At 43.0% G+C, this 24114-nt stretch overlaps 1 protein-coding gene across 2 annotated transcripts; it reads right to left on the reverse strand.

The window, feature by feature from the left end:
• Positions 1-72: 72 nt before the first annotated feature.
• On the reverse strand, positions 73-24095 carry scap (SREBF chaperone). Of its 2 annotated transcripts, none has more exons than XM_028424785.1 (23): positions 23925-24095; positions 19828-20028; positions 16554-16674; positions 16181-16338; positions 15466-15686; positions 14797-14902; positions 13834-14006; positions 13194-13320; positions 11930-12042; positions 11746-11840; positions 11485-11583; positions 10517-10729; positions 10042-10427; positions 9807-9956; positions 8094-8295; positions 7852-7967; positions 5921-6467; positions 5709-5794; positions 5537-5619; positions 5124-5290; positions 4923-5003; positions 4606-4812; positions 73-4054 (listed from the first exon to the last, which is right to left on the reverse strand). In XM_028424785.1, exons 2-23 carry the CDS (start codon positions 19947-19949, stop codon positions 3809-3811), a joined length of 3819 nt encoding a protein of 1272 aa, XP_028280586.1. In that variant the 5' UTR covers positions 19950-20028; positions 23925-24095; the 3' UTR covers positions 73-3808. The 2 variants fall into 2 exon arrangements, with proteins under 2 accessions (XP_028280586.1, XP_028280585.1); XM_028424784.1 differs by lacking the exon at positions 23925-24095 and adding an exon at positions 21079-21646.
• Between the last annotated feature and the right edge of the window lie 19 nt (positions 24096-24114).

A 24114-nucleotide genomic window follows, 5' to 3' on the forward strand; every position in this document is an offset into this window, starting at 1 on the left:
CTTCTGGAATTAAAAAAAATCACTAATGATTCATTTATTGTAAAAACATAAAATAAATCCAGTAGACAGACATCTGTGGTATCAAAGCCTCTTTATTTGAAAATTAGTACAAAGGTTTGCGTGTTTTTTTTGTGTTACAAAATAGTAAATAAGTTACCTCAGTTACTACAGCCTGTGTAGATTGTAGCCAGCCAACTGGGGAGGGGGAAAGAAGTTCTGATTTTTATTTTTGACAAAGATGAAATGTGACAGACTCCAGCTGGAAGGCGGCCAATACACTTCTGCTGCTAACTGCAACCACAGCTAACGCTCCTTTTACTGCGTGGGTGATGATGGAAGCTAAACGGCACCAAGAACAGTTTTAAAAAAAAGTGGAAACTGGTCAGAACACATCCAGTACCTGACAGTGAAGCACTGCCGGATATGGATTGTTGAAAGGCCAAGACCATTCAAAACATTCATAAGAAGCTAACAGAAACTACCACACCAGCCCTCCCTCCCCTCCTCATATTGTATTTAAAGGGATAGTTGGACAATTTGGAAAATACTTTTATTCCCATTTCATAAGGTTCAACTGTGACTATAGGGGGTGCTGTTGCATAGATGTTACTTTTGGCACATGCTGCATATTTTTTAAGTTAAAACTTTTTTGATATGATCTTTTTATAATTATGTACCCAACTGAAGCACAGCAGTAAATCAAATGTGCAGTCTTTAAACTGGGCAAAAAAACTAGATGAGCAAGAATAATAGTCCAAAAGTAATGTCCATGTACCGGTACTAGCGCCTCCTGTAGTCACAGAATGATGTATACATCACCTCTGTAGATCATTTAATGTATACAAAAGAAAAACAAATAAACACAAAACTTTACATTAGCAGGTCGAGACCAGTGTTCCCCCTCATTTTAAGAATTTCTGCTAAGCTAACCTCATTAGCATAACCACCTATCATATCACTGAACTGTACAAAGAAAGCAAATTGTATTTTCCAAAAAGTCTGACTATAGCTTTTAAATCAATCATAAAAAAAACACAACTTTAAAAACAAAACCTAAAAAACTACACATTTCTGGTTTCTAAAAAAATCTAAATGCCAAGGAGCGTCACTTTATTGGTAACTGTGGGATGCAGCTGCGTTTTTTTCCTTTTGCTCAGTTTTTAGCTGCTTGTGTGGAAACATTTCGTGGCTGCATCCCGAGGAACCGGTGCTGGACGCATGCAGGTCTAGTTACATCCACCTCTCCTGCTTCATGTTTGCAAAAGTGCCTATAACTCATGTTTGTGAGCATGTGCGTCAGAGAGGGTTAGTAGTGCATTAGTGTTACGATGCGATACTGTAAAGGATTTAGCTGCAGGTCTTGTTTTAACGGATTTTTCTGAGTCACACCTTCTGAGGCTACAATCAGTAGGTGCAGACATGGTGGATGGTTTAAAAAAAAAGAAAACATTCTGGATGTTGTTGGTCAGGGAACAGTTAAACCTGGAGGATTACATTCTGTTATCCAGAGTAAAGATGGAAAGTTCAGGCACTAGCTAACAAAGCCCCAAACCTACCACCATTAGAGTCCACACTGTTTGGCTTGTTTACAGATTCAGTATTGACTTATCAACCAATGTGTGCAGATCACAGTATAATAGTAGAAAAGGTACATTTATAATAAGGATACAATTCAGATACTTTGGTAATGCATGACTCAGGATCATGGCCTAATGCAAGGTGCAGGATACAAGTCCTATCACGTACCCTAACTAAAGGTTTACATCTAACTAAAGGTGCATCTTCCTAACATTGCCACTTGTGGCCATTAAGTGAACTGCAGTCAGCACCTTCAGGCCCACACCTGAGCACACCTGGTTGCTTTAAGTAAATCAACAGTTTTCTGCTGTATGTTTTTCTACACTGAGAATTAATGCAACTATCGTTAGATCTATGCATCTAAGTTACAGCTGAAAGCCTCATTCTTTCATCATTTGAATCAGTAATATCATAACCCAGCTAACTTAGCCAGCTAGCTGTAACTTTGCTACACTGTATGGATCACTTAATGTTATTTTGTAATCTGCAAGGTAGCTGATTAAGTTTAGATTTAGATGCTCGCACGTTCTCAGGCAGATATTGTAAAAAAAAATGCCAGCAAGCTACGGTAATGTTATTAGTGGTCTAATTTTGTTTTTTAATTTTCACAATCACATAGAGGCCATAAAATCTGACAAAAACCTAATTAATAACATAATTATTATTCTTAATATACATAAATGTATTCACAGTTTACTTATTGAAACAATAATCATGAGTCATGGATTAGTTAAGCTTATGATTTGTACCCTTAAAGTGTTACCATATTTCTCTTTAAGATAAGTGGACACTGGAATGTAGTAAAATATATATTACCACATATCGGCTGGAGGAAACACACATGGCCTGTTGGGACAGTTCAAACTAGTTAAATCGGATTCATACAGTATATATAGGGCTTTTTATTAAAACATCTCTCACACTCTTATATACACACACGTTAAAAACAAGACTAGTGTTCCTGTGTGGCTGATTTCAGCTGCCTTGTGTTGACCTTTGACCTTTAAAACAACCTACTTTTGTTTTGAGTTGTGTATATAGTGTGAAGCTGATGGGAATCAGTGCAAGACTAAGAGCTTTTGAAAACAACTTTGCAATGTCTTTTTCCGATTGAAATTTTGTAAAATTGTGTAAAAAATGCGATCAGACTGCAAACTGATGAGATGTGTTCTGTTATTATTAGCTTAGTGAGAGAATTCAACAGAGGAACATTAAGAAGGTGATTACATTATTCCTGGACAGAATAACCTGAATGTTTGTGGCCAAAATGAAAAACTCCAGATTGAAAACAGTGATGACACAAGATGAGCTACAGTAAACATTGTTTAAAAAAAAAAAATATATATATATATATATATATATATATATAGCCAATGTAAACATGACGTCGGCGAATCACAGCCTGTACAGAGGAACGACGCCAGTCATCCAGAATTTAAGCGATTTAAAACCATGGAGGTAGCCTGATGAAGGTGGGCAGAGCGGCCCCTTGTATCAAAGGCCGAGGCTGGGGGCAGAGAGGGGAACCTCCCCCCCCCCTGCAGCCCCCTTAAACTCCACAACAAAAATAATTCCAGCTCAGCAAAACCAGAAGCCCAACCAGTACACCTTATTACATTTAAGTCATCATTATTATTATATTCTTGTTAAAGAGCTGGGATTAGTCATTCATAAACTGTTATTCAAAATTGGTAATAAATAATAGATTTATACATATAAAAACAGCCCCCTCTGGAGGCTCACTTTATACATTAATCATCCTTCTCCCGTTCACACCTCACATCTCAGCAGGGTTTGCCATAAAAAGAGACGAGATCCATCCATTTAATCATTCAGTCCACACACACACACACACACACACAGAGCTCAGTACATCCCAACAGGCCGCAGCCCCGCCCTATGGCTGCGCCTCGCTGTTGAGTGAACGGCACAGCAGGAATATTAAAAACAAACAAACAATTGAGGAGATAGTTTCATCTTCCTCTCTTGGTGGGTGGGGTCACACTGAAGCCCCACCCGTATCAGCAGCATAGAGGGCAGAGCCATGGAACAAACGCACACGCAGAAGAAGCACAAACTGGTGGATTCTCTTCATCCTCGCTTTCTTTCTGATAAGAACGCAGCAGTCATCCACTAATATCTCACTGCTATATATATATATAAAAAATAATAGCCTTACATACGCAGCCTCTCATCCAGTGTTCCCACCGACACCAGCTGCTGACCCTACTCAGTCCAGTTTTTCCAGCACTGATGGAACGTAGACCAGGCTCAGCTCACTGCCGAAGTCGCACACGATGGCAGCGTTGTCTAGCACCAGCAGCTGCCGGACGCCCTGACCGTCGCTGCTTTGGCCTAGGTACACAGTCTGCAGCAAGTCGCCGAAGTTCAGGTCCCAGAAGGAGACGCAGCCCTGGCCCCCTGTCACCAGCAGGGACTCGGAGATCACTCCCAGACTGGCCCCGCAGCCAACCTCCTGCAGAGCAAAGAAAGGAGGCACCTGGTCAGTATTTATGCAGTCACGGAACATCATCACCTCAATAAAGGGCTGGGCCATACCTGCTCACACCAAATATGCACGAGGAGAAAATATCGTTTAAAATAATAAAAAAGTAAAAGTAAAAAACTGCTATTACCTGCCAGAAAAAAACATATACAGAAACCAAGATTAAAAAGCAGATGTAGATATCCACCTGATAAATCCTTCAATGTCCATATTTATGTCCAAAGTCATATTACAGCTGGAGTCAGCAAATATTTGCTGCCATCTAATAATAATGAACAAGAATTAATTAATAATAATTTGTATCTAATTATCACCTAAACACTCAGTGGAGCACAAAGCAGTAGTTCCTCAAGTTAAACTTAGTAGCAACAGACTACCTTTGACCCCGGAGTCACATGACTAACATATTGAGAGGCAAATATAACCAATGTATATTTTACATGATCTATAATTATCTAAAAAAAATCTAAAATTGGAAATGACATATTTAAAGATAAGAAGGCAGCAGAGAGTACAGGTACCTGCTGTATTGAATAGAGCTTGATCCCGGTGCTTCGGTCCCAGATACAGATGAGGTCATCCAGGCCCGAGCTGATGACACAAGATGTTGTGCAAACAAGCGAGGTGACGTCGCCGCGGTGACCATAAACATGGCTGACGCGGCTTCCTGTCAGGACGTCCCACAGACAGATGGCTCCGTCCTGCCCTCCACTCGCCAGAACCATCGTCTGAGAGGAGCCGCAAGCATCCAGAAACACAGAAAATTAATCAATAAAAAACATGGCACCAATAATATAAATCATATGAACAATACATATTTAGTGTAAAGAGGACTTACCTGATCTATGTAGATGGCAGTGATCCCCCCAGAGTGACCCTGCAGGGTAAAAAGGCAGCACGAGTCCTCCAGACGATAAACCTGACCAACAAATACAGGTGACATGTTCACATTGTTTGTATGAATATATCACTTTCTTCTAAATTTGCTAAGTGTGGATCTGATGTTATTGTTCTTTATTAGGACAGATCGGTCTGTTACCCGGACTGTGTGGTCCTGGCTGCCGGTGACGACCCTACCGGCGGCAGCCCGCAGCACAGTGATTGGCTTCTGGTGAGCACACTGTACGGAGCGTGTGAGCTGGCAGCTGATCGCATCCTCACTGCTGTAACAGGGAGATGGAGGCATGCTGCCTCGCCCAGGAGCACCTGCGGGAGGAGGACAGAGGCATTTCCCATCAATTATTAGGGATCGTCATGAAAGGTAAGGATAGGAAACAGTTTAGGAAGTGTCTGTGTTTCAACAATCAACAGCAATTCAACCAATCAGATCAAGAGGAAAAAAATCAAGCAGCTGAGGGTTGGGACACTTTGTCACATTTAAACAAAAAAGGATGTAATGAGGGAGACATATATAGATTTTACAGATGTCTGGAAACATATCAACAGCCTCACCTCTGTACTGCAGCAGGCCAGGAGGCTTGTTAATCTCAACCGTGAAGAAATCTAAGGACCCATTCAGCCGAGCTGCCACGATTCTAAGAAGGCAAAGAAAACAGGAGACCTCTTAATGACTACATGAGACACCCCCATCCCTGACATGGGATGTTCAGCTTGTGTGTCTAACCTGTTGTTCAGGAAGGCCAGAGCTGTGATCCCAGAGGTGCCCTCTTCATTACTGCAGCGTAACGACCCCTCCACTGCATCCCACAGCTGCAACCAAACAAAAGTGAGAGTTCATATCACAATCATTTGTCAATGTAAATCGTATGCACCATTTTATTTAGTTTAATCAATGATAATCTTTTATTGCAGGTATTCTGGTATTACTGTACGCACCTCCAGTTTGCCGCTGCTCCTCCCAGCAGCTATCAGATTTCCCCTCAGCTCCATGGCCCACACAGAGCTTTCAAAATCCCCTGTCGCTTGTGTACCAGCCATGGAGGCTCTCTCTTGGACTAATGGGGAGGCTACATCCCCTAAACTCGGTGTTCTCTGGAGGTAAGCGCCTGAGGGTGGTGAAGAAGAAGCTGAGGAAGGGGAGGTGTAGGGAGAGGGAGAGGTTGGTTCATGCTCCTTGTAGGCACGTTCCACCAGACCTCCAAAGTCAAAGCCTTCTCTGGGTGGAGTGGAGAGGTGGGAGGGGGGCTGGGAGGTGAAGTTGGTGTCAATGAGTGGGGTGAGGTCAGGTTGGTCCGTGAAAAGAGCTGGCCGGGCAGGTGCAGTGCGACGTCTCAGTGGGTAGCTGTCGTCTTCTGATAGGTTGTTGCCGCTAATGGAGGGGTCTCGGCCTTCGGGACCTAAGCAGTCTGGCTCTGCAACTCCTGACATGCTGTCCCAGCCATTACGCTGCTCCCAGCAGCCACTGCTGCTGCTCCTTCTCCGCCTGAAAGAGCCAGAAGAACTTTTTAGCAAATAAAACAGGATTAATGATATACTGATATACTGTATAGTCATTTTCAAAACTTTTCCCTCGTTTAATTCTATTTGATGCAAACAATTTCTGTATTAGGAAAATAAACACCAAGCTTGATCTGTCAGACAGATGATCTCATACTCGTATACAGAGGAGATCATGGCTAACTGACTGCAGGGTGTCCAGGTCATGTGACTGCAAAACAAGCACAAGTCATCAGCTCACCTAAGTAAATCCTATAAAGGCAGTCCTACTTAGTATTGTCCATGTTTTAGTTCTTACACCTATTTAAGACATTATTACACATGTCATGGTGAACAAAGTCACATATTGTTAGCCGCCTGAGGTTGTATAAACCTAGCCCAAAGACTAGGACCAAGCTCTACTTTGTTAACATTTTAGGGTTCTTGCAGGTTTTAGTAAGTTAAATTTAAGACCTTTTTAAGACCTTTCAAGACCATTGTGAATGAAATTTTAGACCAACACGACGCAACACCCGAAACAAGATGCTGCTAATACCAGTACAACTGTTGTATGACAGATGCTTTGTAATTGAGTGAAGAATCCAAAGCACCTCCGATTCTGATGTGTCATTGGAACCAAATGTAGCTGGAAGGTTGTTAGTCGAAGTGGCAGTGGCAGTGTGCTGGAGTGTGGAGGGACCAGGCACTGACAAAGGGGAGGGCAGTGGGGGTGATATACAAAACTGGGTGATAGCCTGAGCCCGCTGAAGGCTTTTTACAGCAAGCTGGTGCTTGTCCGCCTTGGAGTGAGACTCAAGCACTTTCACACCCAAGGTCCCTATCTGGATAGCGTTCTTGTAAAGTTTACTGCGAGCTTGCTGGGAACCGCTTGCAACCAGCTACAGAAAACACACAGGCAGGCAAAGTGACTGAACACGCAGACATCTCAAACATGGCAGCAAACATGGCCAGCAGTTATCACAGGATTTGTAGTGCCACGTCCCAACAACAGTATCCAAGCCCCTCAGAAAGAGAGACAATGCAGAATCAGCTTCTGATTGCAGCATTTTACTCTCATTTTATGCAGCCAACACTTCTCCGGAATGATCAAAAGCCAAAAAAAAAAGAGTGAAAATCTGGTAGTTTAAAGACTTTTAAGGCCCTGCAAGAACCCTGCATTTTGATTAGTTGTAAAAAGCTATGTAGTAATAAGCTGGTCATTATAACTAATTTTATTTGACCCTTTCAGGATGAATTCATCTTTTAATCATCTTTGGCTTATAACAACCTGAATACATCATAAATATTATCCTAATAATAAAAACAACACTCATATTGAAAAAGGCTATGAAGATGCTGATGGAAGAGATTTGAAAGTTAAAAAAACTAACCCCTGGTTTGGGATGACGGTCAGGCAGTCCCCAGTCTGGGCATCCCAAACCCTGATCTGTCCAGCCAGGCAACAGCTAGCCAGCAGCATCCCGTCACTGGCCAAACACTCGATGTCCTGCAGGACATAAAGAGCATCAACCAGCTTCAACAAAATGGAACTAAGCAGGGGTCTGTGTTTTAAGAAGGTTTATCCAGTGGTGTGTTTGACTTGAGAAATAAATATCCTTTCACTAAAGCTCACCATGCTGTGGCCCCTCAGCAGCAATGGTGAGATCTCACTGACAGGTGGGGAATAACCGTAATCATCACAGGGCAAGTCGCCCCGACGCCGGCGCCCGTGAGCGACACCGTTCTGGCCGTAGTTGCGTGGGCACAGAACTCGGTAAAGACAGAAGAGCAGCAGAACCAGCAGGACGCCTGCAGCCAGGCCCAGAGCTGCCACCCTGGAACAGAGGAGGGAAATAACATCATTAGCACCGTTACAGCGTTTCACAGCCTGTGAAATCTAGCCTGCCCACCTGGCAAAGCACATGCTCTTCTATCCACTGTGGAATGTGGAGTTAATGTGCCGATAAAACCTGTTAGAGGAGTGTGACCTCCACAGCTACATGTACTGATTTTGGAAAGCCTGAGAATCAAGATGGAGACATATTGTTTTGGGAATTGTTGTTCTGCCCTGATGAGGTTTGCATGGAGCTGCAGCACGTACACAGAGATGGAAATCTCTGAGACAGAGACTGCAAGTATATACTGTCTACTTTATCTCAGAACAGGGATTAGGGGTGCTTACTGAGATTCCAGCAGCAGAGGCTTGTGATCTGAATCGATGTGGAGCGCTGATTTACATTTTTATAACTTCATATTCCACAAGGATGCATGTTTGCATGCTAATCTCAAAAGAAATGTGTGTGGAAATGTAAAAATCTGCTGACAGGGTTTGTAATTCAGAGGGTTAAACCTGCATCCTTGTCCCTCGCTGTGTGTTAGAACACCTTTATCACAGCAGCCTTCTTCTATCTGTCCCTGGATCATCCACATACTAGCCATAAACTCCTCTGCCAGTTCTCAACTGTGAAGGACATGTCCCTGACCCAGCTAGAGCTGATAGCCTTTATATTTATATCCATATTGGATTTATTGTAGCACTGTCAGATTTTACTGCACACAGTATTCAGGTTGTATTATATAGGACTACACGTTTTGACGCCTGGAATGTAAGCAGTTTCCCCCTGGGATTAATAAAGGATTTCTGATTCTGAGTATGATTTACCATTCCAAAGAAGAAATACAAGATCTAAACCTGACATTAGGCAGTCGGGGTCTACACAACACAGCACAATGTCAACACTCTAGATTCTATTGGTGATAATGCAGGTAGGGGAGGGCAGGGTACGCTGATAAAGCTGGAGAGGAAGCTAGTGTCTTATGTGACAAGAAATGTCTCTATATAACGAAACAAAGAAAAGCGGATATTTATTCCACATAGTTTGAATGGCTGATAGTGGCCAGTGAGTGTGTAGAACAGATATAAATACAATTCAATTTGTATTTATATTGTGCTTTTTACAGCTTTACAGATACCCAGAGCCTGAACCACCTTAAGTTAACAGGAAGAAACCTTGAGCAAGACCCTGTAACCCTTCAACTCAGACAATCAAAAGGAGTAAAAAGGCGAAGTGATCCACACCTGAATGACTAAACTAAGGGAAATATTAACTAGAAACTAGTTGACCAGGCTGGTCCAGTCAGAGAGTAAATACTTGCTCAGGGATGAGATAACAATCTTCCTTTTCCTTTGTCTCCAAGATAACTAACAGACCTGTGACACTGAGCACAATGAACTTCAGGTCAAGGTGAAGAAAACTAGGAGGACATGAGGTGGCAAAGTACGCCTAATCCGAAGGACCAGAAATAATTATTCAGTTAATGTCTGTGTGTGTTTCTTAGTACTAACTTGTAAAGGGTGAGGTCCGTCTGTAAATCTGCAGAAACCTTAGGAATGGATGGTGGTGGATGTCTCGTGTCCTGAGGGTGACGGGTCTCAATGGCTTCCTGGGGGCTCAGGTGAACGGCAACGGGAATGACAGGTAAGATGCTAATGTATCTGGAAGTGGAGAGACATTAAATTAGGAGGATTGAAAAAGAGTTGATGGAACCTTTAGTGTCAAATCTGAAGAGACAAACCTCACCTCTTTGCTAAAGTGATATTGTAGTAGCCGAAAAGTGACGGCCAATGCCTGAAGGATAGTCTTCTCCACCCCTCCTCATCCTCTGACCCCCATGTGATCTGAGGTACAGCAGGTGGGGCTTGAGAGAGAGGCCCTGCCCTGCCTGAGCCGTGGTGGCCCTGCGATTGGTTTTCAGGTATGGGAGTTGGATCCGGTGCAGGGTGGATGCTCAAGGTGCTAGTAGGGTCCCCGCCACGGAAAACTGGTGCCACACCCAGGTGAGGGGGTAGACCCCCTCCTCCAGGGTCTCCCAGGGGGCTTTGCTCAGATACCTGTGCAGCCAGGTATGTGCGGATTCCAGCAGGGTCAGTATAGACGAGGATGCCGATCCAGATCACAGTGCCAACCTAGGTATGAAAACAATAATAAAAGTTGAAAAGATAAGTTATTTCCAAAAAAACATTACGCACACAGATGGCATGAACCCCATTCTTACCATGATGATGCGCTGAGCCAGACGGGTGCGTGCCAAGAAGTACACCACACGCAGTCTCTTGGGGAGTCTCAGGGTTCTGAAGGCCTGTGTCTGCAGAGTGATTGTGTGGGGGGAGGGACGTGGCGGAGGGGGGGCCTCACGTGGACGCAGGGGGCCGGGCTTGGGTGGAGGGAGACCTGCTTCGGCCGGCAGTCGGCGGTTCAGGTCGGCCAACTGGGAGTGAAAGAGCAGTGTTTTTACTTTTTTATTAAGTTGTCATTTGTCATAAGAAAAAAAATAATAATCGCCTTACGCCGAACAATAGTTAGTCTCCTATTATGACAGCTATTATTATATGTGAGGATTAAAGGTGCATGTTTGTGTATTTATGATACTAATTCTTATTTAGCAGCGCAATAAGCTAAATGCTGTTTGGTATATTAGTGACAGGAAACAGAGGTTTTAAAGAACAAGGGTACATGTGGGAAAACAGTAATCTGGAAACCTATGTGGGCCGGTGGCCATCACCTGACCTCCTCTATGACCTATATTAGCTTATGAGGAACACTATGTGTGTTTGCCATGTTTAACTATTTATGTTTCAACAAAAGCATACAGACACCCAGCTACCATATCTGGCTGCAGGCCTCTATTCATCTCCAGCCTGTTTTGCATTTGTAAAATTTGATAAAGGAAGTTGAGGTTGAGGTCAGGACAAACAAATGATGTGCCATGAAGAAACAGATGAAACTGATACATGACAAAAGGATCTAGTAGACTGCAGCAATATTTATAAAAGATTTCCCACCTTTCCAACAAAAAAAGCTGCACGTGGTGTCCATTTATTTCAGTCATGTGCTTATTATTTACTTTCAGATTCATCCAGAATAAGAAGGAGTTTTTTTAAACATCCAGTTCTGGTCTGTTCAAAGTGTGAAGTTAGTGGTTACGTTTGTGCTGCAGACTGCGTCTGTATGTGTGAGTCTCACCTCCATGCGACGAATGTCTATAGATAGTACTGTGGTGAAGAAGAACATCTGCAGGAAGAAGTCAGACACCAACCCCACAACAGCAAAGAGACAGAACTCCTAGAAAATACAGAGAACATTGCAGATATTAGACATATGTGATATGACTTTATATCCCAATTGTTTCAAACAAACATACAGCCTTATGACTATATGTATTATTTTCTATAATGAGCCACATAAGCATCAGGTGCGGCAACAACTCAACTATGTTTCTGTTACCTGTATAGCTGGCACCAGGGTGAAGTATCCAATGAGAATGATGCACAGTTCAGTGGCCATGTTCTTCATGATAGACCAGCTTTCATTACTCAGGCCTGGAAACGCAAAGTAAACCACTCCACAATAAAGATATTCGCAATCCATTTTGTGGTAAAAATGGTTGATTATAATTCCAAAACCTCACCCTGAGCAATGCGTAGTTTGACCTCAAGGTCGACTGGAGTGGAAACCACAGACTTGGTGAGAACCAAGACGTTCTCCAAGCCGATCACCACCACTAGATAAGGGAAGATCTCTCTGCAAAACGAATGAAGCAACAATAGCTTTATATAAAAAAACAAATAAATGTTAATATTGTTAAAACATGACCCACAGTAGCTTAACTTGACCACAATGCTCCTACATGCAAGTAATAACTTAAGTAATAACGCTAATTGTGACAAAGAGTATTTATCAATATTTGGCTGATGGCTGCTGGGAATTTCCTCCCCTGCCTAAGTGTGGGGAGAGATTACTTTGAGAGTATAGATAAGCTTGAGCTCTGAAGGTAAGTGTATTACTGGGTCACAGAAGAGGGAGCAGCTCTGCTGTTACATCAGACACACTCAGGAACTCGACACACAATAAACACAGTCTATCACTATGGCTGCCTCAGTGGGCCTGTGTGCGGAGTGAGTCATGAGAAAACAGAATGCACAGCCTTATACTTTGGTTATGTTGACCTTAATGAGTGTTTATGTCAGCACTGAGACGAGACAAGCACAGCCCACAGCAGACCTGGACGTGGATCTTAGTCAGTGGTAGGACAACAGTACCATTGTCACGCCATGATGTCTGCATTCTAATAATACTGAAACTATTGGTCAAGCGCTAAACAGCGACTCCGCCTATTCAGGTAGTCCAACCCACTTGGACACACTGTCCTTTTTTTCTTCCCCACTAACACACTGACCTGTTGCCCCCTGATGTAAACATTAACATGAATCCATGCAAAATCAATATAAAGGAAGTGGGAAGTCAACGGCCTTGCATGTGTGTGCGAGTGAGGGGGTTTGGTGGAACTGCACTTCTCCTTTCTCTGAATAAGTTAAGATGATGAAATTCATGATGAAATGGTAACATTCTGCTGAGGCAGTAAATATTACCAGAACACATTTGAAAGTCAATAACAGCGCATGAAGAAGACATAATACAACAGCTGCAAACAAGCTCACAGGTGTGTTTTACTGTCCTCACTCAGATGTATCTATAAAAAATGATGTAATTCATGTATATTCTGTGAGATGGTCCTCACTTTTCTTGGGCTAAAAACTATAATGTCCTGCAGGAAAACAAAGAAACAAAACAAAGTCAAACTTCCTCTTCTAACAATTTATCTCTGCTAACAAGTGTGGAGACCAGGTTGTCATTAGAACTATGAACTATGCAGAAATAGTGAACATTTTTACCCTCCATTGAGTGTGGGTGTGAGTCCGAATAGCGTGCACAGCCCTACGGACATGAGCAGTGAGCTGAGGACTGTGACAACAGCAGCCAGAGCCAGGCCCCACTTAGATTTCACCATATCAATCTTACCTGAAAGGAAGGAAAAGGTGGTATGTTAAGGACTGGGCACCGTCTATAAAGCTGTTCAACAACATGTAGGAGAGGCTTTTTAACCACTCGGCTTTGTCAAAATTACATTTTGATTTGACTAACAGATAGCAATTTACACAGTAAAATAATAAAATATCAGCAGTTTAGGTTACTCATTCAAAAAAATAAATCTTTATCAAGGTGCCAAACGGGAGTCAAAGCTAATCAGCTTGAATGGGAATGTTTGTGCCCTGAACTAATGTTTGTCCTGGCTTGCTGAGCGTTTGCTGGGTACATTCTTACAGCAGTGTGCAATGTTCCAGTGTGAGGATTATCCCTACACCAGACAGGAACATCCTTGGCATACACACACACACACACACGCCCGCACAAAAGGCCTCAAACTTTGGCACTTCTTAATATATTAACAGTGTACAAACAAGGAGAATTATAAATAAAAAAAGGTGGAAAAAAGATTGGAGGAACAACACACGGATGAGAAGCTGGACTCACGTGTGGAGAAATAGATGTAGGCAAACAGGATGATGTACGTAGTGACAAGGGGGATGAGCTCAGCGATGCCGATCTCCTCCTTGAAGTGCACGTGAACCATGTGGTCGTCTCTCAGGCTGCAGTTTACTGATGGGTGGAGCTGCTTTAGACGGGACCGCAGACTGCTCAGGAACCTGTGGTGCACACACACCCACACACACACACACACACAAGTATCATCATCAATCTTGAGATATAGAAGACTAAGTGCTGATAAAGTCAACCTCTCTTGAGAAAAAGGCGATTTCTGAAAGCATTTCTGAACTCATCCTGCTAACAGTTTTCTAAAATACATATTTCCAACAAGATTCCTTGTCATAGAAGACTTCTAATAACTGAAACATAAAGTAATACACAAAACACACATTTGTGTAGCAGCCTAACAATCAGCCTCACCTACCAAGCACAGAAGACAGTTTTAGTCCCTAAGACAGTAAGAACTCATTACAAACATCACACACTCCTGCAGGGTAAATTAACCAAATCCACCGAGGCATGACCGACAAAGGACACATGAACCCTGTAACACACTTGTAAGGTGGGCACCAAATACTGTGAAAACACACTGAATGTTTTAGAAAACAAATAGTTAAAACTCTTCATCAGTGCCAGAAGGTAAAGAAACTTCAATAGTGATATTCCATAAAATGGAACTAAGCAAAACAATTGTGAGATTTTAGTGCAGACACTTAATTCTCTTTGAGGCTACAACTGATCTCCAGGCTTTAAACAGCAGAGTACAGTACACAGAAATACCAGTACTAGTTTGTAGAGACTGTAAAATGCAGATGTTGTAGTTAAATACCTATGGCTGCACACTAAGGGCTTGTTAATATTCCCTTTACTTCTAGCAATGACTGTGCTGAGGCTGAAGGCTATAAAACATGTTATTTCCCCCTCTATTAAATACAGTGCATCACTCACCTTGCATCATAGCTGGACAGCACTACAGTGATTGTGTATGTCACCACCTTCTTCCTGTTGTAGTGACTGACCCCTGTGTATTTCCCTGGGACACCAAACAGCAGGTCTGAAATGCACACACACAAACACACACTTGAATAAAAGTTATAACAACCTAACCTGCACCTCAAAGAACCACAAACATGAGTTTTATGAGTTTTTTCTGAACTTATTATACGCTATATGGAGTTAAGGGGTAACTCTGCCTTGCAAGTGGACCTGTATTATACGGTATTTTAGGGCTTTCTCGAGGTGATTGTACTAGCTTTCAATCTGCTCAATGTGAACAAAAGTATCAGTCTGGCTTTATATGTCCAGGCTGACTGTGACTCCGGGTCCAAAATAAGCTTCCCACATCTAAATCACTTGAGCTGGAGGGCTGAGCTGGCTTTGGGCAGTCCTACAGGGTGATTTGGTTCACTATGTCAGTGGGTAAATTGGAGAGAAAATTCAATATGTTTCCAAGGAATGAAACTGCTTGTTCTTTGACAATATAAAAGCCTCTTAGTTTGGTGATACTCCTGAAGATTGAGGTCAGAGCATAAAAAAAACTATTTCAGAATGCAGCTTTAGTGCTGGAAATATAATACATGGATGAATGGTATAGGAGGAGTGATTAAAACCAGCTACCACGCAAGGTTGCTGAGGTGTGCAGGCCTTTAGGTTCATGTTTCTGGATGGTCTTGAGGAGGTCAGGGTCCGAGTCAAACAGCTCTCGCTGGTTCTGCCAGTAGTTGCCAGGAGAGACGAGCAGACAGCCATGTTCTGGAAGCACCGACTGCATGCGCCGTAACCCTGGAAGCAGGTCTGTCACCTGGAGACACAGTGTCTCAAGACTGCGAATGCCGGCGCTGACAAGACGAGAGACATGGAGAAGATGAAGTCGTGAGGGGAAACAAAGCTAACATACTCTGTTAACTATGCAGAGCTGTTCTATTAGTAACATACGAAAACAAAACGTCATTCAAGTGTCTGAACCAGCAGCTTAAAGGCCTAAAACTGTCCCACAACTCAGCACTCATATCAGCGCTCAGCAGAGTTGTCAAACAGATTAGAGACCTTGCAGTTAGTTTACAAAGAAAAATCAATAGCAGGCTGGTCCAGTTTTTTTTAGTTCGAGGTCAGGAATGTTTTTTTGCCAGAACACAAGCAAAATATTTTTTTTCATGGCCTCACTGACCTGCTTCAAAAACATGAGAAATCTCAGTTTGTCTCTTTTATTTATTTCAAAGTTATTTGCAGGTGTTTTCTTATAGGGGATTTATTGCAGTACTTTTATTTTTTTACAAGTTAAAATCCAAATGCTTTCCACCCCACTGTTCACCTATGTGTGTGAAACATTCACCTGTCAGAGTAGACATGGTTACGAATCTCCTCTAGCAGGTTGAAGACTCGACCCAGTGGCGACCGGAACACATCTACTGGTACCAGGCTGCTGTCCCACGGAGAAACAGCTGCCTTCACCAAAACCTGTTGGATGTAGGCAACCGGAGGACCCCGATACTGCAGCACAAACATGAACAGAGAACCACAAACATGTAGGTGACAATTTCAGATTCACCCAGAGGCATAAGCAGAAGTAGGAGTCGAGATGCTGGAAGCCTCCATCTTTGCTGTAAAACCTGTACTTTTGTCATAGAACCAGTTCCAGCTTGAACAAAAACTGTAAACACAAAGGAATGTTCTGTATGTAGTACACATGCTTTCTCTTTTCCTACCCAGTCAGGCTGCTCTCCGAGGTCTCCCTGAGGCTCATGGGAAGGGACGCTGTAGTCCCGCACCCCTGTGGTGAACTCCACAGGACCTGTACCAGGCAGGGGGAGCCTCAATAATGGATAGCTGTGAGGGAGAGAGAGAGAAGGGAGTGGGGGGGATTAGAGAATAAATAACAGATGTGAAGTTTCAGAAAATCTTAGTTTAAGGAACCCTGTCTGAGTGACTGAGTTGTGATGTGTATTGCAAAATGACTGCGAACACAAAACCAGCGCCTCTGGCTTTTCTGGCCAGATTAAGAGCTACCTGGAGAGACTAGCTCACCCTTTGTCCTGGAAATGGGTGGATCCCACCTCTTACTCCTGTGAGTTTGCGTGTGTAAGGGGAGCAAGTTTGTTTTGAAATGGTGCTATTGTACAAGCGTGAGAAATAGCTAACAGGCTAAGCCTTCAGAGGAAGCAACACGTGATGAGATAACAACGAGGCAATGGTGAAAAAAGTGAATAAATGCTTGTAAACACCAGAAGAATCCTGTTGGGAGTCAAAAAAATTAAGATTTACTACACTCCTAAAAACCAGATGAAATGATAAAAGTTATGTGGCAGCCATGTTTGTATCAGTGCCCACATCCTGCACGGCAGAAGCTACATAAGAAACCCTGCCTGTGGTTTCATGAAACAGCACAAGTTGTCACTGATATTGATTACCAAACTTATTATCATCCTCCACGCAGACACTATGATCATTTGTGCACCTATGCAAATGGTACTTCTCTTTAAAATGCGCTGGTCAGTTGTACAGAAACTACCCTTCTCTCTCCACTTTTCTGTCTCTCACCTCCTTCCCTCCATGCACCCCCAGCCTCCTCCACTCTCCTAGGTCACTGTACCTCCACAAAGGCCTCTTTTGTCCAAAGCCAGCCCCCCTCCTGTCAGGCAGATGGAGGGACAAACATCCCATTCTCACGGGGCCACTTTCTCACAGCCCTCTGCTCTAGTCCAGCCTTTAACATCACCGCCAACAAGCTCTTTTCTTTTTTACTCCACGGTCAGTGGTCCATTTGGTCAGCACTCAGCACGCCTGCTGTATGGTGCTGTGAGGACAGCAGGTGTGCGTTTCAGATTGCTGAGATAGTTTTACAATGCCTTTACTCCTGAAGCCAACTCTCTGACCTATGTTCTCCCTTTTAAATTTAGCAGGAGTAGATATGTGCGTGTGTTAAGTGAATTTTGTGTCGGCGGGGTTGGTTGTGTTGTGTGTGTGCAGATGGCCTGTTCAACCCAGCTGAGCCATTTGCTTTCAGCCTATTCAGTCTGGATGACAAGAAACATAGCTGCACTAACAAAGCAGGGAGCACTGGGAGGTCCATTTAAATGTTCAATAATAATAATGTAAGTAATCAATGATATACAGCTTAGGGTTGTAGCAGTAAGGGATGGGTTTTGCTAGAACAGAGCTTCTTATAAGCATGCTGTCCAAATACATTGGGAGGTGGGAGCGTCCAGTGCTGTCACCACTCCATAAAGGAATTACAGACCTGCACTCAGCTGTACAAGGGAAAGGTGACAAGTTCAGACCCGCTCTGAACTTGAAGCAGTTTTGGGGCAGTTTTCACTCACATGTCACTTTTTAGTCACTATGGGCTTATTGTTCACAACAGTATAAAGTCCAACAGTAAACTACCACTCTATGGAAACAGTACAAGCATGGCTACAAGCAGAATGAACTCAAACATGTCTTTGTGCAGTATAACACAGTTAAAAAGAGGATAATCTAGAACACCTGAAGTTTCCTTTCTCTTACTACTGATTTTAAAGAAATTGAAATAAAGTTTAATCTGTATGTACGAGTGGCACGAAATTTTGCGAACTAAAAAAAAGGGCAAAAAAAAATCAAGTTAAAAAAGGGATTTAAGAACGCGACGGGGATGATTTTTGGCCCCTCGCATACTACAGCAGTGCTCTCACTTCAGGTGAAAATAGAGGAAGACAAGGAAAGAGCTTGGACACTCCTTCATCACATAAATCGGAGGTGTGGACTCATTTTCGGATTCCCAGCTTAGAGACGCGGTGAGAAAGATTGAAAGAAAGATTGAATGAAAACTGTGCGGAAAATATATCTCTACATAAACCTTAAACTACGAGCACTGACGAGCACTGCTAGCATAATCTATCATTTGCAACGGCACCACAAAGAGAAGCTACTTTCACCGCCTAAAAACAGATCAACCAACCCTGCAGAAGTCATTCGCTGCACCAACTCTAACTACAAGTTGGTGACGTAATGCAGAGTTTAGGTTTTTTTTAATAGCCAAGTATAGCCAAAATAATAAGTTTTATATTTTATACAGGAGAATGGCAGAGGATGTCAAAACTTGCTTGTTTGTGCACATCGTTAGGAAAAGACTGAAATACAAAAAGACCAGGGGCCGTATTCACAAAGATTTTTAGTTTCCCTTAGTGGTGAAATTCTAAGAACACTCGTAGAATTATGACGTTTCTAAGAAGTTCCTCTTATAGTTAAGCTACAATCCTACTAAAGATAAAAGTGATTCACAAGCCCTAAAAAGGTCTTAAGGTGAGAAACTGCTCATCATCTGTTCAGGATCAGAGAGGAGGACTTTAAAGAGGCTTAAGAGTTCCCTAAACAGAGAGGACAGAAAGGAGAAACCTCCAAACTATGAATGAGTGAGCTATTTAACACTGCAGATGCCCATAGCATTGTGACTTTTTGTACTTATTTGTTTATTTTTATATACAACATCAATGATATACGTACATAGAAAACATGTACCATTGACCTATATGCTTAATTCGGATTGCCCAAGGACATCAAACTGTCTGATGTGCTGCGTCCTCTCGCACCCCACGTCTCCTAGAACGTTTTCTTTCTCTTGTCAGCTAACTGTGCTCAGACTGAGCTCCTCTGCCCAATTTGGTCTCTGCGTTCTTTCACCTTTTTCATTATGTTTGCAAGTAAATCTGCACCAACCAGTGCCCAGACAGCAATCACAGAAAGTTGATGACAGCTGAGCAAGTCATCCCACGTTAATATCATATAGGCTGAATTCCATCCAAAGAATTTGTGTCTATGATCACGTCATCATCTCATACTACAACACTTCATGTCTTTCTATTACAAGGTACAACTCCTCTGTCTCCTCTGTCTCGTATCCTGATCGACTGACCACTGAATACATTTCAACTATTGATCTGAATCAGCACATAACACAGATGTATACATTTTGAACACGGTTTAAATACAGCACATTATACCTACCAGCAAGTGAGGATGCTGGCAGAGGTGAAGAGGATGATGGGTACCGGGTAGGAGGCGCACAGCAGCCCATGGCGGTAGAAGGCTGCCGAGATCTTCTCTCTCAGCTGCTCACGCAGCGTCATCTTGGTGGGCGCGGTCAACTCCCGGCCATTGGGAAGTACCGGGCGGCCGAGGACGGTGCGCTGCGGGGCATCCAGGGACCTGGGAGTGTGACCGAAAGGTATTACATTAGAACTGTCACTTCAGAGATTCTAAACATATAAGGCAAACTACAGCACAGGAGTAGTTTTTCACAAACATTCTCTCACATCTTCAGAGGCTAAATCCTGCTGTAAGCAGTTTCCCCCTCAGACAAATAAAGTACCCTGCTTCTGATTCTGATTCACACAGTGACAGAGGTGGCCTCTGTTACTGGAAAACTCTGCAGAACATCTAATAAGTTACAAACTCCATGTGCCTGCACACATGCTGCTGACTAAAGGCACTGTGTGTTTTTCCTTCGGACCGGCCCGTACTGTGGTCACATGCTTCAACAGCATTGAAACAAACAGCTTTTTCAGCAGCCAGAAAGGTGTGGACACATTCCCCCACTGCAATAAACACCCAGCCAGGCAGCTAGACTGCAGCAACAGACACCTCATCATCTGTCACAGCAGAGGAAAAAAACATACCTGAATATTTGAGTCTGCCTCAATATTTATTTACATTTCTCCACTAAAAAGGTGATAAAAATGTTATAGAGCAGGTTTAATATTTCTCAAAGCTTGGGGTAAGGCAACTATTAATTGATAACCCAATAAAGCCGTCCATTAAATATTTATATTTAGAAAGAAAAGAATATTTGAACATAAAAAAAGACATTTATGAGAATTCTGATGGTGTTTCTATTTGATGAAATCAAATATAATGAGAATATGATATATCCGATGGCACAGCATGACTACACTGAACTGTGTGCCTTTAGGGTGGCTCGCTCTCACTTCAAACAGAATCAGCTACTTCAACATCAACTCAATCTTCTGTTGACTTCACTGCCCCCAATCTCAGCTCCAGACTCTCTGTTTGCTCAGCAGACCAGTTCAGCGTGGCCTATCAGTGTTTTCAGGCTGCACGCTGCACTATTACAATATTCAACAGGCGTCCTGGTGCCCATGCTGCGGCCAGATATGTACACTATCTCAGGAGTCTCTAACTTCAGATTCTAATTAGCAGCACCAACCACTGCATAAATCTGCATTCATCAGACCATACCTGCCAAGAGGAGACCAGTTTATCCCTCTGCCTCGCACGCGCTTCCGTCCTCTGAAAGCAGCAGCGCTGGGTTTTTTTAGTTTTAACTGTGCCCTGTTGTTAGCATAGTGCTCCCGTCTTGGTTCAGGCGGTGTGTACGACAGCTCGGCTCGTCCTCCCGGGAACACCGGAAACATTCCCCGGGAGGAATTTGCCTCAGGAGTGCCTTGATCTGCTGTTATAAATACTCTACACGGTAAACACAGCGACGTCCCAGCAAGCTTGCACAATAGGAGAGAGTTCTTGAAGCGAAGCCGTTTCTACTCTCTGTTTCTGAAGTCAGGGGTTTTGTCCCAAGTTGCTGTATTGCCAGTGAAAACTTTTAAAGAATGGCCTCCATCTCTCTGCTGTCTGTCCAGGTCACTGCATGCTGTGCAGTGATACTGCGGGTGTAGCTGTAAGGCCTGATTTGGCAAAGGCTCAGCAGCATCTCCGTCAGTGAACTAATCCGGGATTGAGCTGATCGGAAACTCAACGAGCAGGGCTCAGGCCCTTACAGCCATCCCCCCACTGCTGCCCTGCTCCTGTGTTCACAGCCTGCTGGCTGTTTAACACAACTGTTTAACACAGGTCTAGAGCTGGTAAGCAGAAGTCTAGTGTGAAGTGGTTTCCTTCTGAAAACCTTTGGAATATATCATGGGGGGGAACAAAATAACATTTCTGCTCAAACCTAGCAAGCAGATACATTTTCAGGACAAAACAAAAAATGTCCCTGTGCTTTCTGTGTGTGTCATGCTGTGCATATTATAATCTAACAAAGCACGGCCTATATGCCTCCCACGTGAAAAATCTAGCTACACATAACTTGTGAACAAAAACACAGCTACAGAGATGTTTCACACCGCGAGCCCAAATTCACTTGAGGAAGATCACTGTGTCAGACTCTCTGTGGTCTTAATGAGCTGGCTTGCAGATTAAGTTATTTTCAAGCCACATTGTTACAGTACATTACACATGCTGTGTGTAAATGGCTAGAAAGTACATTAACATATGCCACACAAAAACAACATCTTACCTCTTCTCCACACTTCCTAAAATGCCTAGCTTAAAGGCATCTCCAGGGCTCATAGACTCCAGTCTCATGATGCGCAACTTTATGTGGCACGGAATGCATCTATAAAAGATCTTCACTTCACCCCCTACAAGCTAAAAGCTGCACCAGTTTCCACAAACATTCCAAAAGAGCTTTAAGCTGTGTCTGTTCTCTGTGGAATAATTGCATCAAAACTCAGTGACAGTGTTGCATAACGCTGAAAAGCATGCGCCACTGATCAGCGGAGACCATTAGTCCTGTTGTAAATGTAGCAAAGACAAGCAAATTAACTGTTGCACGGCCTTTTACAAGCAGGGCTGATGACAAATGAGACAAATGTCCTGTCAATCAGTAACCATACTGTAATAACAAACAGTGTGCAGCAGGCAGCCAGTTGCTGCACATGAACCTCTAACATGTTTTGATACTTATTATGGTATTATATTATGCAAATACAGCAAGTAAAAAACAAACACTGCAGTTGAAAACATTGTTGTCTAATACAGTAAAGTATGTTGCTGAAATTAAGCATATCAAACCAGGAAAAATGGTGAAATTGTTGTCACAAGGCAGGGCACACATGCAGGGATGGTGGGCTGATGCAACTCTGTTGTAACATCACCTGCAAAGAACACGTTAGCACAGAGGCTCCCAGAGCCAGCGATGCCCAGGGGTTCTTTACAGTATTATTAATTAAGATAATCTACAGAAACTACGTCAAATAGCATCACAAAATAACATAAATAGAATGAATCACTTACACCCTGAAGAATCTGTGTCTACAAACACAGCATCCTACAAAGAGTCGGCTGCCAATAATTCTAGATTACAGTAATTTAAAAAAAATCCAAAGGGAACCAAATAAATCAACAAATGTCGCTATTTGAAGTCACATTTACAAATGAGTCCTCTTTCAGAAACAGGGTTGGCAAGTGTCAACGTGCTGGCTAACACCACTGAACACAGCTAGCTAACGTAACCTAACTTCCTTTACATTAGACATGTTTTACAATCACACATACGCCCACATAATATCCGCTCCACGTGTTAGACTTTCGATTCATGCAAACAAAATGCATTAACTCCAGGTTTTTATAACAAATATTGTCATTGTTAGCTTGCTAATGTTACATGCGTGTATAGGGACGTGCTTAGGACGAAGTCTCACATAAACATGATCGTCATGAAAGCACTTAAAAATAGGCCAAATCAGCGTTTTTACACATGCTATTTATACTCACAGCCACGACTGGAATCATGAATCATATTTCTAGCATTTTCCTCACTTATGGACAACTACTAGCTAAAGGCTAACAGTGCTAAGTGCGAGCAGCTAGCCATATTAGCTTCCCAAGTAAACCAAGTGAACCCGGTTCCCAGTCATTCTGGATTTTAATGGAACAGCTGACAATAAGCTATATGTTGGTCACAAAACGCTGCGAGAGATGGCGTTAGCAAACCCCAAAAACCTAACTGCTAATATAAATCTATAAGGAGAGCTTGTAGCTAACAGCAAACAAAACGCCAAGGTAACAACGCCAAATTAGCTTCATTGGTGTTAGCACTACGCTGAGCTGCGCCGTGCAGCGCACTGTTCGGGTCTCACGGGTACATTTGATCACAACACTTCATCTGTGCTGCTACATGGACCAACTGCAAGCGGTGTGCAGCAATTAAACACAACTCAACAGATCCCATGAGTTCCGTTAAAGTAGCTACTTTCGTAAACGTAGCTAATGCTAACGGGTTACAGCTCAACTGTTCATACTTTTACCTGGACAAAACTTCAGTAATCCCCAAATGTTGTTGCTGTCCTCTTGTGTAAACTGGCAAGCAACCGCTGTGTTACTCCTTTGTTTTGGAAATGTGCTAAATGGCTACCGAGTGCGTCTCCTCTCTGATGCCGACATGCAGGAACACGGTTTAGGTTGTCAAAACTAGTGGAACCTCTCCACTCCGACCTC

This window comes from Parambassis ranga, chromosome 16 (genome assembly GCF_900634625.1).
Source record: "Parambassis ranga chromosome 16, fParRan2.1, whole genome shotgun sequence".
NCBI classification, from domain to species: Eukaryota; Metazoa; Chordata; class Actinopteri; family Ambassidae; genus Parambassis; species Parambassis ranga.

What these genes read in the sequence shown, in the direction of transcription:
- scap (XM_028424784.1), bottom strand. Translation starts at nt 21,254, where the DNA reads ATGTTTCCGGTGTTCCCGGGAGGACGAGCCGAGCTGTCGTACACACCG. An exon ending in CTGTCCAGCTATGATGCAAG is followed by an intron (nt 14,007 to 14,796) that starts GTGAGTGATGCA and finishes TGTGCACCACAG; the next exon opens with GTTCCTGAGCAGTCTGCGGT. An exon ending in ACCGTCATCCCAAACCAGGG is followed by an intron (nt 6,468 to 7,851) that starts GTTAGTTTTTTT and finishes TGGCTCTTTCAG; the next exon opens with GCGGAGAAGGAGCAGCAGCA.